This window comes from Lissotriton vulgaris, chromosome 5, assembly GCF_964263255.1.
Source record: "Lissotriton vulgaris chromosome 5, aLisVul1.2, whole genome shotgun sequence".
Taxonomy (NCBI): Eukaryota; Metazoa; Chordata; class Amphibia; order Caudata; family Salamandridae; genus Lissotriton; species Lissotriton vulgaris.
The window spans coordinates 280,231,208-280,246,243 of NC_141693.1; the positions used below are offsets into that span (position 1 = coordinate 280,231,208).

Here is a 15,036-nt window from a genome sequence, read left to right on the forward strand (position 1 = left end):
AGGTCGTCATGAATCCGAGCGTTTGCGTCGCCGCTGCGTTCCCAGGTGAAGGGTATTTGTGCTGCGAAGATACAAATTCTCGTGCTGTGGTGTGTTACTTTCAACCTTTTAAAGACGCTCTATGTGTGAAATCCAGTGCAGTTTTAACGATGTGAAAAGTAATTTCATTATATTGTTGAAAATGTACATCCCAAAGTGATGTACAGCCCGTAATCAATCGACCAGCTGCAATGAGGAAAAGCAGCGAGGTCAAGGATGGCAGGGCTCGGGCGGTGGCACCGAGCTCAAGGAGGCAGGCTGGAGCGGTGGCAACGAGCTCAAAGATGGCAGGGCTGGGCGGTGGCAGTGAGCTCAAAGATGGTAGGGCTGGGCGGTGGCAGTGAGCTGAAAGATGGCAGGGCTGGGCGGTGGCACCGAGTTCAAGGATGGCAAGGTTGGGGTTGTGGCAGTTAACTCAATGATGGCAGGGCTGGGGCGGTGACTCCGCCCTCAAGGATGGCAGGCTGGAGCAGTGGCAACGACATCAAAGATGGCAGGGCTGGGCGGTGGCAGTGAGCTCAAAGATGGCAGGGCTGGGCGGTGGCAGTGAGCTCAAAGATGGCAGGGCTGGGCGGTGGCAGTGAGCTCAAAGATGGCAGGGCTGGGCGGTGGCAGTGAGCTCAAAGATGGCAGTGCTGGGCGGTAGCAGTGTCTCAAGGATGGCAGGGCTGCGGCGGTGGCACCGACCTCAAAGATGTCAGGGCTGGGCAGTGGCAGTGTCTCAAGGATGGCAAGGCTGTTGTGGTGGCAGTGAGCTCAAGGATGGCAGGCCTGCGGCGGTGGCACCCAGCTGAAAGATGGCAAAGCTGTGGTGGTGGCAGCGATGTCAAGGATGGCAGGGTTGGGTGGCAGTCAACAGATGAGATGATGGGCGGTGGGCTGGCACAGCGCCTCTTGATAACTGGTCTGGCAGTGCTGCAGAGGGCAGCGATGGGGCAAACACAAGCACGGAGCTGAGCATCTGAGAGTTGCAAGTAAACAAGTCCAGAGTATTCCCATCCTCCTCGGGGCAGCGCGTGCTGGTATCTTCACAAACACAGGACTATTCGCAGCTTTAGGCGGCACGGTTGCCAGGCATCTAATCTTTAAAATGCTAATCGGGCCCAGCGAAGGCACCGTGATAAAAACCCACAGCTTTATGTAACAGATCTGTGAGAGAAGTCGCCCACGACATCAAACCAGCAGCGACAGCTCTCCCTCTCCGAGCGGAGACCCGTGAGATAGCGGCGCACCGGGCGGTGCCGCCGTGCTTTGCCCTGGTTCTGAGCCCATAGGCGATAGGTCCCCAGCGAGAGCAGCTCGCGTTTGACAGGGTACCCGTAATCACAGGAAGACCATCAAGACAGGCTCTCGCCGTACCAAGGAGGTGCGGGGAAGAGAGAGGGATGGTGCCGTGGAAATACAAGGCGCGGGAGACAAGAGTGAGAACATACATAAAAAAGCACTGGCACATCCAATGCGTCTCATCTGTGCAAGAGCTATTGGCATTGCCAATGTGTTTTAACCGTGTTGTACACCAGTGTGGATGCTGTTCGGCAGGCCTAAAAATTAGTGACATAGAAGAGAGTGGCCTGGAGTGAAGTGTCATAGAGTGGAGTGACTTGGGATTGCGTAGAGTGGAGTGTATCGAGTGGAGTAGAGTAGAGTGTTGTGAATGTTGTAGAGTGGTGCAGAGTGGCGTAGAGTGGAGTGTTGTAGCGCGGAGTGTCCTGTGGAATGTCATAGAGTGTCTTAGAGTGGAGTACTGTGGTGTGGAGTGAGTGGCATAGAGTGGAGTAAAGTGACATAGAGTCGAGTATGTAGAGTGTCATGGAGTGGCATGGAGTAGAGTGTTGTGGAGGGGAGTAGAGTGTTGTAGAGTGAAGTGGTGTAGAGTGGAGTGGAGTGTCGTGGAGTGAATAGAGTGTAGTGTTGTGGTGTGTCATATAGTGGAGCAGAGTGCCATAGAGTGAAGTAGCGTAGAGTGGATAAGAGTGCTGTGGTGTGGAGCAAAGTGTGGTAGAGTTGAGTGATGTAGAATGGAGTGGCGTAGAGTTGAGTAAAGTGGCGTCGAGTAGCGTAGAGTGGCACTGCATGGAGTAGAGTAGAGTGGCATGGCGTGGAGTAGAGTTGCGTGGAGTGTTCTAGAGTGGAGTGATGAAGGGTGGATAGGGTACAGCATCATAGAGTGCTGCGGCGTATAGAGCAGAGTGTTGTAGAGTGGAATAAAGTGTCGTAGAGTGGGGTAGTGTAGAGTGGAGTAGAATAGAATGTAGCAGAGTGGAGTGGCATAGAGTGTTGTTTGGTGGAGTGGTATGGAGTGGAGTGGAGTAGAATGGCATATATTTGAGGAGCATAGAATGGAGTAGTGTCATAGAGTGGAGTAAAGTTGTGTGGAGTGTCGTAGGTGGAGTGGTGTAAAATGGAGTAAAGTGCCTTAGAGTGCAATGTCATAGAGTAGAGTATATTGTCATATAGTGGAGTCGAGTGAAGTTGCACAGAGTGAAGTAAAGTGGCATAAAGTGGAGGGTCATTGAGTGACATGTAGTCTTGTGGCATAGAGTAGAGTGACATGGTAGTGTGGCGTAGAGTAGACAGAGTGTCAGAGTTGAGGGGCATAGAGTGAAGAGACGTAGAGAAGCATGGCATAGAGTAGAATATATTGTTGGAGAGTGAAGTGTAGCGATGTATAGTGGAGTTGCATAGAGTGAACTAAAGTGGAATGTCGTAGAGAGGAGCTTCATAGAGTGGAGTAGAGTGTCAGAGTGTCGCATAGTAGAGTGGAGTAGAGTGGAGTGGCCTAGATTGAAGTGGAGTACACTAACATAGAGTGGCATAAAGTGTGAAGCGACGTAGAGTGAGGTGGAGTGACATAGATTGAAGTGGCGTACAGTGGAGTACAGTATCGTAGAGGAGCATAAAGTGGAACGATGTAGAGTAGAGTGGAGTATACATGGTGCCATTACAAACTACACTTTTTCAACTGAAATGACCATTACATTTGCAGAGACCTACAGTTTTACTGATAGAACTATACAGTGCACAGACAATAATGTGGAAATCGGCATCACCTAGTGTAGTGATTTATTTTGATCCTATTAAAATATTTGTTTTTACCACACTTCAGAATTAGAAAAATGTGCTTCATTTGTGCTTTCCTAATTCTGAAATAATCGCCCAGTTTATTTACTGTCACTTAACGTTTGTGATGTGCTAGCAGAAAAAAAGCATTCTACAGCCTTTCCCACCGATAGAAAAGGAAACATCAGCCTCCTTTGGAAGACAAAGCCTAACATTTGAGCTCTGTCTTGAATGCACTGCAAATGTGGCAAGATAAAAACTGAATTTAAAGGCCTGTTTATTGCTGATTAACTTCTGAACTCCAGCATGGTTATTCTGTGGATGCGTTAGCTTCACGCACTCCCCTACTTCCAGCGCCTATGACAGAAGCGTGAAATAGAGGACTATGTTTAAGTTATATTATTATTAAAGATCACTGACGATAATAAACAAGCTTGTCAACAGAATATTGTTCCTCATAGGCATGCAGAATTGATGAACTGGTAGTGGCAGAGATAAGTAGAATTAGCCAAGCAGAAAGATGAGAGGCAAGAAACCTCTTCCAAGAAACACAGCATGGTTACTACTTCCTGCACTAGCTTTCAAGGGAGACAACTGAAAACACATGTTCTCTCGTGGAGTGCCTCACAGAAATTTTAAAAAGAGTTCCCAGAAAGCAAGCACTCATGGAAGAATGCAAGGAATCAGTCCAGAGGTGTTAAATAGACTACGCTACATGGGAGGGACAGACTAAAACAAATAAAACCAGCTAATAGAAAGCAAGCGAATGTAAGTTACAAAACACAAGGCCAGTGGTAAGAAATGGACGAAGCTTTCAGCATGTCCCCAATATGTCCTTGTAACCTGACAAATGCACTCTCTGGTAGGCTTCGAGCTACAAAAGGGATAGGAATAAGAACGGGGGAGCTAGAGGGAAAAGTGGGAACAGAGCTAAAAAGAGAGAGGGTGGAATAGGAACAGATAGAGCGAGTCTAGAGTGAGAAGAGAGATGAAAACAGAGACACAAGAACAGAGACTAGAGTGAGAAGAGAGACTAGAATAGGAACAGGGGGAGTCAGAGACAGGAGTGTGAACACAGATGAAACAGGGACACTGGAACAACAGAGAGGAGCAAGAAGAGAGGCTGGAATAGGAACAGATGGAACGAGAGTCTAGAGTGGAAACAGAGATTAAAACAGAGAGAGCAAGAGACTAGAGTCAGAATAGAGATGAAATAAGAAACGGAGAGTTTAGAGTGGGAACAGACACGAAAGAACAGCGATTAAAAACAGAAAAAGGGAGCAAAAGACTAGAGCCTGAAAAGAAACAGAGACAAATAGGAATATAGGAAGCAAGAAACTAAAGTGGGAGCAGCGAATAAAACGGAAGGGGGGGGCGAAAGATTAGAGCTGGAACATATATGAAAACATAGACTGGACAAGGAACAGAGTTCGAGTGAGTAAGATGGAAAAGTAAAAGAGAGAAGGGAATGAAAGCAAAGAGAGCTGGTGACTAAAGCCAGAACAGAGAGAGGGAAATAGGGAAAAAGAGTACAGAGAATGCGAATAGCGAGAGATGGAGACTAGAGGTACAACAGAGATAAAAAGATACATGAGGATGCATGGACAGAGTGAGAGTTGTGAGAAGAAACAGAGACAACCATAGGCCGTGAAATAGGAAGAGTCAAAGAGCAAAAGAGAGTGAGAGGGAGAGAGAAAATAGAGAGATGAAAAACGAACAAGACTCTAGTTTAGGAACTGATGGAGATGAAAAAAGACAAGCCTGCAAGAAGGTGGAATATGAATAGTGAGATGAAATCAGATAGAGAGTGCGGTAGTCCTCCTACTGTGCATGACTCTTTTGTTTTGATTTTTCGTTTGTTTGGACTTTGTTGTCTCTGAGACGACAGAGACTGCACAGTGTTTAACATAGAAGCCGATCTTCCTTTCAGTTTAGCCGTAATAACAAAATTGACCTTCAACCATTTGACGTACCAAGTGGCTGGCACTGAGCAGTACCAACATTATCAGAAATTAAACCTTGTGAAGCAGCCATACTCCAGCAAGTAGCCTTGCTCCTAGTACATCAGTTATGGTGTCACAAGGTCTCTGCATGAAACATATGGAGAAATCAAGCTTGTCTATTCTAAGCTTGCATTTTTACTGTAGCCATCCATCCTAAACTGTAAGATGTAGTTATTGACCAGCTTACGTTTTTAGGTCGAGCCTGGGCAGCGCATGCGCTGCTCTGCGAGGCATGCTGTATTGGAGTATGGACTTGAAGCCCCGCCCACTCTCCACCTATATTTGTCATGGACTTGTGTCATTGTTCTTCATAAATTCTGGCTTCTGATTCATTAATAGGCATGTTAGTCTCTTCTTAGTGTCTTAATTTGTAACCTCCCATGAGAATTGTCCCTTTTACTTCAGGTATTACACAGTACGTCTTATTTAGTCTGTGTGCACTATTTTCTTTAATGAGTTTCTCCTACTGCAGGCACAACATGCCTTCCTGCAACATTCAGCGCACCATGCGCGCTTTCACAGGGTGCTTTTATAAAAAAAATGTGTTTGTCAACTTGACAAACAAGTACTTTTTTTGGTAAAAGCGCCCCATACTGCACTTAAACTTTTAATAGCGGCCGCGGACCTTTCTTTAGACATGGCTTGTCTAAAGAAAGGGGCATGGCCTTTATTAACGTGAAAGCGCAGCATGGGGCGCTTGCGAACAACAAGCATTTGCAAGGCAATGGGTCGCGCATTTTAGAAACTCTGAGCTATTGGTATTGTAAATGATAATGCCTTTGATTATTGCAGGTTTTTTAAGCACATAAATAAAAGGCATTGTCATTTACAATGCCACTAGCTCAAAATCTCGCAATTGCGAGACCTTTTGCATTGCAAATGCTTGTTTGTTCTAGTGACAGGTTCCGGCATCAGTTTGGTATTCAGATTTTTGATAACTCTTTTCAAAGAAGAGTTATGAATGAATGAATGAATGAATGAATGAATGAATGAATGAAAAATATTTGTAAAGCGCACGATGGCCAAACGGCTTCCTGGCGCTGGGAGCTCTGAAGAACCGAACAGACAGGGCCAGGAGGTTTAGCAGGGGTAGGCCAGGGCAAACAGAAAAGTTTTCAGCGCTTTACGGAAATGAGAAAAAATAGGGATCGAACGCATAGAAAGAGGAAGGGAGTTCCAGAACCGGGGAGCAAGAACAGAGAAACGGGTTCCACCAGTGCGAGATTTGTGAAAGCGGGGAACAGTGAGGAGGGCAGAAGATGATGAACGGAGAGTGCGGGCAGGGGTGTGACGGGAAATCAAAGAATTGATGAAAGCCGGTGCAGAGTGGTCAAGGGCCCGGTAAACAAGGCACCCTAGTTTAAACAGAGATCTCTGCAAAATGGGCAACCAGTGAAGGGATTTGAGGACGGGAGTGATGTGATGGGTTTTGGGCAAATGAAAGATGAGACGGGCGGCCTGATTCTGGATAGCTTGTAAGCGGCGGGTTTCATAGGCAGGGATGCCAGCGAACAAGCTATTGCCATAATCAAGGCGGGAAGTGATAAGGGCGGAAATAATAATTTTAAGGGAGTCAAGAGAAAAGAAACGAGAAATTTTCCGGATCATTCGGAGGGAAAGAAAACAGGAGGACACCATGGCACTGACCTGGCCATGCATGGACAGGTCCTGTCTGACCTTGATGCCCAGAGTTTTAACAGAGGGAACGGGGGTGGGAGGGGGGCCAAGGATGGGAGGCCAGAAAGCAGGGGACCAGGGACTGGATGAGCCGCCAATCAGGACAAGCTCAGTCTTATCTGGGTTGAGCTTGAGGTGATTGGCGCTCATCCACCCAGAGATAAAGACCATGGTGGAGTGAAAAAAGGATAGAGAGTGAGAAGAAGAGGAAAGATCAAAGACGAGCTGGAGGTCGTCAGCGTAGTTATACACAGAGACCCCCAGCTCAAGAAGGGAAGAGATAAGAGGGTGAATGTAGAGGTTAAAGAGAAGGGGAGAGAGAGAGGAACCTTGGGGGACCCCACAGGGCACCGGGAGGGGAGAAGCAGAGAAGCCGGGAAGGTGAACGGCTTGAGAACGCCCTGTCAGGAAAGAGGTGATCCAGGAGAAGGCAGAACCTCGTATGCCCGCTGCGCTGACACGGTCCAGAAGAATGTTATGGTCGACCGTGTCAAACGCAGCGGACAGGTCGAGGAGGATCAAAGCTTGAGGGGAGTTGACGTCGGCCTTGGCCTTAAGCTCGTCGAGGACGGCTAACACCACGGTTTCGGTCGAATGACCCGAACGGAAGCCAGCTTGGTGAGAAGCCAGAAGCTGGTTCTGCTCAACATAAACAGAGAGACAGGAAGTAACATAAGATTCAAGAATTTTAGCCAGATAAGGGAGAAGAGAGATAGGTCTGAAATTAGAGGGAAGAGAAGAGTCGAGACCAGGCTTTTTAAGAATGGGAGAGACAATAGCAGATTTGAATGAAGAAGGGACCAAACCAGTGGAAAGAGAGGCATTAAGAAAGGAGAGAGGGGTATCAGGACAGGAAGAAAAAAGGGTTTTAAGAATACGGGCAGGGGCACAATCAGTGGGGGAACCAGACTTGATTTTGGTGAGCAAAGCTAGGAAAGAGTCCAAAGGGAGGGGGGGAAAAGAGGAGAAGGAGGATTTAGGCGCAGGGGGAGCAGAGTGAGGAGGAGTAAAAGGAGTGACCAAGATGTTAGATTTGATTTTTACAATCTTCTCGATAAAGAAGTTGTTAAGAGAAGAGCAGAGGGCCTGGGAGGGAGTGAAGGGAGGGCAGGCACGATCAGAGGTGGCCAAGTTGTTTACCAAAGAAAAAATGTCTTTAGCTTTGTTGGCCGAGAGCGCCACTTGTTCAGAGAAGTACTTGGTCTTAGTGGCCAAGATGGCCTGCTTGTACTCTTTAAGAAGGGTTTTGTATTTGGCCTTATGGTCAGGGCAGTAGCTGCGGCGCCAAAGGCGCTCTGAGCGTCTAAGCTCCAGTTTAAGAGTCTTGAGCTCTGGGCTAAACCAACGGTGAGCCTCATGAGGGCGGATGGATTTGACTAGCTTGAGGGGGGCTACTAAATCACATGCAGAAGAGAGCCAATTACCAACTGCAGCAGCCTGTGAGTCAAGGGGAATACCAGTGAGATCAGGGGAAGAAGAAGCAAGGGAGTGAGAGAGGGAGGCCAAGTCAACACGATTCCAGCTACGGGAGAAAACATTCTTGGGGCGAAGGGGCTTGTGAGGGGAGCCAGTAGTGATAGAGAAAGAGATGAGGGAATGGTCAGACCAGGTACATGGGAGGACCCTGGTGGGGGAGACTATGTCCTGGGATGACCAGACTTGGTCCAGGATGTGTCCGAATTTATGGGTGGGAACCTGGACGTGGGACTTAAGGTTGAGACAGAGAAGAGTGGCCGTGAAGTCCTTAGATGCTGAGTCCTCCCTGGGATCGCCAGGCCAGTAGTTAAAGTCCCCAAGCAAAAGGACAGAGGAGTTATTAACCACCAGCGTGGCGAGAAGTTCCTGCAGGGAAGCCACGAACAGGGGCATGTTCAGGGGAGGGCGGTAGACAAGGACGACGGTGAGAGGTGCCAGCAGATTGGAAGAGCGAGCGACCAGGAAGTCCACTCCAGCAATGGGTGCTTGGGGGAGAAGCTGAAATTGAATAGTGGATCGGACAATCATGGCAACACCCCCCCCAACCTTGTCCGTGGGGCGGTCAGCCCGAAGGACGTAGTAGGAGTGGGGAAGGATGGCAAGAATGTCGGGGAGAGAAGCCTCCGAAAACCATGTTTCCGTTAGGAATAGAAAATCAGGGGAGTCTGTAGTAAGAAGATTAAACAGGTCAAGTTGGTGTTTGCCTGCCGAGCGAGTGTTGAGGAGATAAGCGGAAGCAGTGTGAGGGGGAGGTGAGGGTCCAATGGGGAGGGGATCAGTGTCTGGCGTAGGGAGGGGAAGAATTGGGTGAGGAGACACAACACGGTCTGAGCGGGGAACATAGATATCTAAAGCAACAAGATGCTGCATGAGGGTGTGGGGGAGAGGCACATCAATGGTGTAGGAGAGAAGTTGAGCAGGCGTGTATGACAGCAAGGAAGCAGGGGGTGTGGCCCCTGGTCCCGGCCCGTCGCGGACGGGCGCAGACGGGCTTAACTTAGGCGCAACTTCGGCGCGCCTTCGTCGCGCCCGCTGCGCTCGTCCGCTGCGCGGCCGGGATAATGGTGCCATAAGTAGGAGACCGGAAGTAGCAGGGCGTGGCAGGGGGTGGAGGGACAGAGGAGCTGCCCCGCCAACCAGAGAGCAGCCCAAGATGAAGCACACGCCCGTCCCCGCCCTCGTGACCTGCCCGTCAGAGGGGGAGGGAACGCTCAGCGTGGGGCGCTCTGGAGGCGGCTACCAGGAAGTCCCAAGAAGATAGGGGGTGCGCGGTGTCCTCAGCGCAGCCCCTGAAGCAGGAGCAGGGTAAGTAAAAAGTGTCCAAGCACTTGTTTAAAAAGATCGTTGCGCCGCGCCTCGGCAGCGTTGTTGCTCCCGGCGAAGCCTCGGGAGGTCTGGAGATTCAACAGAGCTGTTATGGGGGAAAAAAAGTAATCACCTTATTTTCCAGGAAACCAAGTTAAGGGAAAATCGAATTTCTGTGTGGGAGGAGAGAAAATTAATTACAGAATGAAAATGACTCCAGTGAGCCATTTGACCTCAAGCAGAAGGGCACATCTTTGTAACACAGTGATCCATTTGGGTGAAAAAAAAATGACGGCCTCCATACTTTTATGTAAGAGGTCAAGCGAGGAAGAGGTGTGGCCTCGAAGGCAGGCGCCTTACCTTCTTCGCTGTTTAATTCTGGTTGCCGCAGCACTTCTGACTTGGAGCTCCCGATCGCTTCTGACAGCTTTCTGACTGTTGGCTTGGCAGGAGTGCAGCAAACACATTGTCTGAGAGGGAAAACCACGGTCCTTCCTTTACTTCCGTTGTTTGTTGAAATAGAATGACTGCTGACACACTGCAGGGATCATTGGACTGGTTGTCCTTCTTCTATTTCCATTGACTTTTGTAATACCCATGGGTTGAGGGTGCAGCAAGCCCATACCTGCTATCCCAGTATGAATGTGCAGTAAGCCCACACTTGGGACTTTGGACCAGACCATCATGGGCTCACCTTAGTGTGAGTGTACCTGCTCTAAGGGCCCCACCCTTCTCAGAGTCTCAGGGGGTTGGATTTCCAACCCCCTGGTGCAAGAACTTAGTTTCCCAATACAAATTAGAAATCCAGTTGGACTGCAACCCATGCACAACCCACTGAGCAGTACTGTGTAGGAAGTGTTCATTGGTAACGATCAGTCCCACAAGATGAGCTTAGGGAATAAGGTGTAACTCCAAACCCTCTTTTGTTAATGAAGAACACGCTCAAAGATGGCGTTAGGAGACAGGGCATGTACTTGAAAATGTTTATTTTAAAATCCTGACCTAGTGCATAAAATATGAATGGAAACCGCACAGAATATGCAAATAAATACAGCGAAACGTCACGGGAAATAAAAACAGCAAGAACATCTCCACCATGGTAATCGAATTCACATTATCCTAAGGCCCTCAAGCTATTTCCAAGTGCAATGCTAAGTTTTAGCTGCAAAGATCAGGCTTGTTCTCGAGTGTCAGAGATGGTTTGCACGGCATACCTGTGTTTTTGTTATCAAATAGCAAGCAAGCTATTTCACCTTGTTAACCCCTTCACTGCGGCGGCTATTCCGCCGCAGTGCTAAGGGGGCGGGACGGGAGAGCGGCGGGCGCATGCTGGTGACGAAACCGCTCCGTCACCAGCGTCTGTTGCGCTGTGCTTGTGAGTAGAACTTGTCAATAGAACGCTCAGCGCAGGCGCGGAATTCGCGCCGCGCATGAGCGGCGGGCGGGCCATGATGGAACCGCTCCGTCATCAGCACAGCGCCACCGCAGCTGATGACGGAGCGGTTCCGTCATCAGCAGGGGAGGGGTTAATGAACAGTGACTGGCTAAAGCTGTTGCCTCTGTATAAAGTTGATGCTGCAAACTGATGTGACTTCTGTCTCGATGGGCTCAGCTCAAAGTTCCTTTATAAAATATGGTCCAATACCTAATATTTTAGATTATCTGATTATGAGTCTTATTTTATATTTTGAAAAGAATCCCGGGATGAGCAGACACTAAACCAGCAATACAATAAAACAATCATGGCGACAAAAGTGTCAACTCAATTATCATAATGATAAAGCAGGTGCATAGGTTGCAGACGTTTCTAACATGTCTAAACATGTTTAAAACTTCATCACTCTTTCTATGAAAGAAATAGAAAAGCCTGATTAGGACAGGTAATAGAAATAGTAGAGTCTGAAAGGATCAAACTAATGGAAACAGAAAAGGAACTGCCACATTGTTCACGACAATGGTTACCACTCGCTGTCTCCAATATCGCAACCTGTTGCTGATTATCCCGAAGCGTGCTTTTGAATTGTTGTTTATGTTATCTTAATCTATTATTCACGAAACCCTTTTGCTTCTCTGTAGGATTCGAGCTCACTGGGATCTGAACATTTCCTTCCACGATTCTACTGGCAGGTATTGCATATTGTTACTCTATAATTTTGATTGGTCTTTAAATAATTTTCTTCTTAACAGTAAAAGCCTTTCTTATGTATAGGTATTCTCAAATCAATGAAGCTAATTTTTTGACCACAGAAATATCTAGAAGCTTAGCTGACCCCATCAGGTTTCAAACCAGTGCCCGGCAATTGACACAGATCACACCAGTGGTCACTAGGTGCGCTGGACTCTCTGGACACTGGGGAAGCAAAAGCAGTCTCTCTACAAACAAGGACTAAATGGGCAGTGGAAAGGGAGACGAATACAGATTGGTAGGGGCACTAAGTGAAAGAAAACAATATTTTGTAAATTAACCACCATTTTTGAAGTCTTCAAAACAGAGAGGGAGAATGTGTGCATTTTTGTCTGTGTGTAAAGATTTCACCATACCCGACTGAAAACACCTGTCCCCATCTATTACGCAGACAATACATTTATTGGGGTGGTGCTACGCCCCTGATTCTCCGTCTCCACCCTCTGATTTCTTTTTCTCCCCCTGCCTCTCTTGCTTTCTTTCTCTCCTGAAGCTCCCTGTGTCTACTGTAGTTAACCTCGGCGAGCTGGGGAGAGTGACAGAGGCCCACGCATTGGTCCCATGCTCACGCTGGTGAAATGCCTGGTGTAGTGAAAGGGCTGTTAGCATTTGGGCCTCAGTTGAAGGTAAGTAGCTCCCTCCATGGGTTCACCTGGCTACATTAAGCACCATGGCTGCTTCCTTGACACTGTAAGTTACCCCTTGCCTGCTTGGGTCCGCCATAATAATGGAGTAATTGCCAAAACTAACCACAGACTCCTAATCCTCGCCAGGAAAAAAACATAAACTCAACTTCTGTTTGATAGCAAATTACCAAAAGCTACTTGCAAGCAACACAGATATGAGCCAGCACGTGCGTGGCTGGGTTATTATCCTGCTAAATCCAAGTTGGAGTCAGTGTACCAATTCATGTGTTTTGGCATCTCTTGGAGCAGCCGCTATAGGTCCGAGAACAACTTACAGTGTAGTGGAATGAAAAGGTGAAATAGACACGGTAGTGACGCAAGCACTCTATGTTGCATCCATCGCATAATAATTATACTCCACTCTGTATTTGATGCATAAAAGGCCATTTATTAGGACAAGGTTGTAAAACACAATCATTGAAAAATACATAAATTAACTATAACAATCCCAAACCTCAAACCTTTCATTCACTCCTTCCATTTTCCCCTCACTCCTATTGCTCTCTTCCTGTATCACTCTGCGACCTCCTCCATCTCTCCATTCACTTCCTCACTTCTCTTTCAACATCCTCTCCTGTATCTCCTGCTGTCGCACTCTTGCTTCCCGCACCCCCATCATTCACCTGTTCCCCTCCTCCCGAGGGGTGGGTGTGCCTGTCAGTGACTCCCCACCCCTCCAAAGTACTACCAACCTAACACCTACAACCCGTCCTAAACTGGCACACTACAACCAACCCAGTACCGTAACCCCAACATTTTTAGAGTGGGTGGATGGTTCAAAATTACTCAACCCACCCCAATGGTGCCGGGTGCAGGTAGAGGAAGAGCCCTCCTCCCCTGCACCATTATAACCCCGCTCTAATCCCACCCCTTGACCAACACCCTGACCCCCAATAGCTTGTCTTTCTGCCTCATTACGCGAACACTCCGGGGGAAGGCTGGTCTGCAACCCTACTTCCCCCGGGGGCCAGCATCTTCCAGCAGTTTGGTGTGCATCGAGCAGCTTTGTTGCATCACAGCACAATTATTTTCTTTATGGTACTTCAGACTGCTATTCTGGGTGGGGGTTGCCATGTCTATGTGTTCCGTACTCCTTCCATTTGTGCTCTTATTTCCATGGTGGAAACATTTCTCCTTTTGGCATTGCATCCTACCCAGTCATGTCATATGTTTTTTCGAGGCCTGAGTTAGCATCTCCATGTGGGTCTCTTTTCAGAGGAACCCCTGTTTCTAAGTTTAAAACATGGCCTTGATGGAAAGACATGACAGGTGTAGCATCTGGCGCCATCTAGTGGTATTAGCTGCCCGGTCATTACTAAACTGGCCTGGCTTCATTATAACTCTCAAATCAATAAAGGGCTTATTCCAAACACAGACCAGAGTGATGCTCCCTCCAACTTATATCCCAACCGAGTAGATTCAGATATACCTCTATATAAATATGGGGCATGCCTTATAGTCCTTTATTTATAGTATTCTTACAAATTTAGACACATACTCGTGCAGCCTGGCTAGTGGCTCCGGATTTTGAAAGTAGAGTGTTGTATCTAGAACTCCTGGGCATTAGCATCTGTCCTCCGATCATGCTGCTACTTCAGGAGGCTCTTCTGTTGCAGCAGCAGGGCAGAGTCTGGCACCTGGGCCTGCACAATCTACACCTGTGTGCGTGGAGATTGAGCAGCAGTAGTTGGCCACATTCGATCTCCCTCTCAACGTCGCGGATGACATCCTTGCGATTACTCACTCTTCTACAAAGTCAGTGTACACTGGACGCTGGAACCTTCATTTGGTCTTTGCTTTCCCTATGTGTACCCCTTTGAGCCATTGCATAGCTGTCCTCTACTTCTCCTGACCCTTAAGGCGGTGCTTCTCATTGCGATGACCTTAGCTCGAACTACAGATTGTGCTCTAGTTATCTTAAAGTAAAGTTAGTGCTTGTTCAAGTCCTGTTTCAATGTTTGTGATGCTCTATCAAAAATTCTGTTTTGTGTATTAAGGCCCTGCCATTACTGAGCTGGATGAAAAACCTGTTTGCCTGAGTTGACCATGTCCAGAGACTCGCACTGGTGCTAGCTAGATGTCTATCTGTCTGACTTGACACTGCGGCCTCCTTTGATCGACTGTGAAAGCAGCTCTAATTCCAGCCACGGTGCCTGCGGAGGCACTGTCTGAGCATCTCAAGCCCACCTACGTGCCTTTGAAGAATGCTTGTTTAATCGTGCGTGAATAGTGCTCTGCGTGTATGCCATGCGCTGTCATGGTACCGTCAAGCTGAGTGTGCTGCCACAGGCTCATATCTCTGCCTTTGCCAAGAAAGTGACTGGCACGGAGTGAGCTGTGATCCGCGTGCCAGTGCAGCAGTGGTACACCTCTGCAAGGTGTTTTCAGAAGAGGCACTGTATGTGGCACCGCCAGACTAGGGGAGCGCCCACCCGTACGCATACACATACTTACCTACAGATGCCAAGAAAGTGACTGGCACAGAACGAGCCATGATTCTCTTGCCCACATAATAACAGCTCCCTCATAGAGACTTCTGAGCAGAGCTCCGTTGTCAGTGTGTTCACCACAGCACCGCCAGACTCAGGGCACACACACACACTCG

At 48.1% G+C, this 15,036-nt stretch overlaps 1 protein-coding gene across 8 annotated transcripts in view; it reads left to right on the forward strand.

Annotated features, from left to right (window-relative positions):
- SAMD11 (sterile alpha motif domain containing 11) overlaps positions 1-15,036 on the forward strand; it is a 243,279-nt gene that overhangs the window by 85,206 nt on the left and 143,037 nt on the right. For all 8 annotated transcript variants that reach the window (XM_086921420.1, XM_086921421.1, XM_086921422.1 and 5 more), the window contains exon 4: positions 11,637-11,687. In XM_086921420.1, the coding sequence (XP_086777546.1) occupies positions 11,637-11,687 (51 nt within the window). The remainder of the gene's footprint in view (positions 1-11,636; positions 11,688-15,036) is intronic.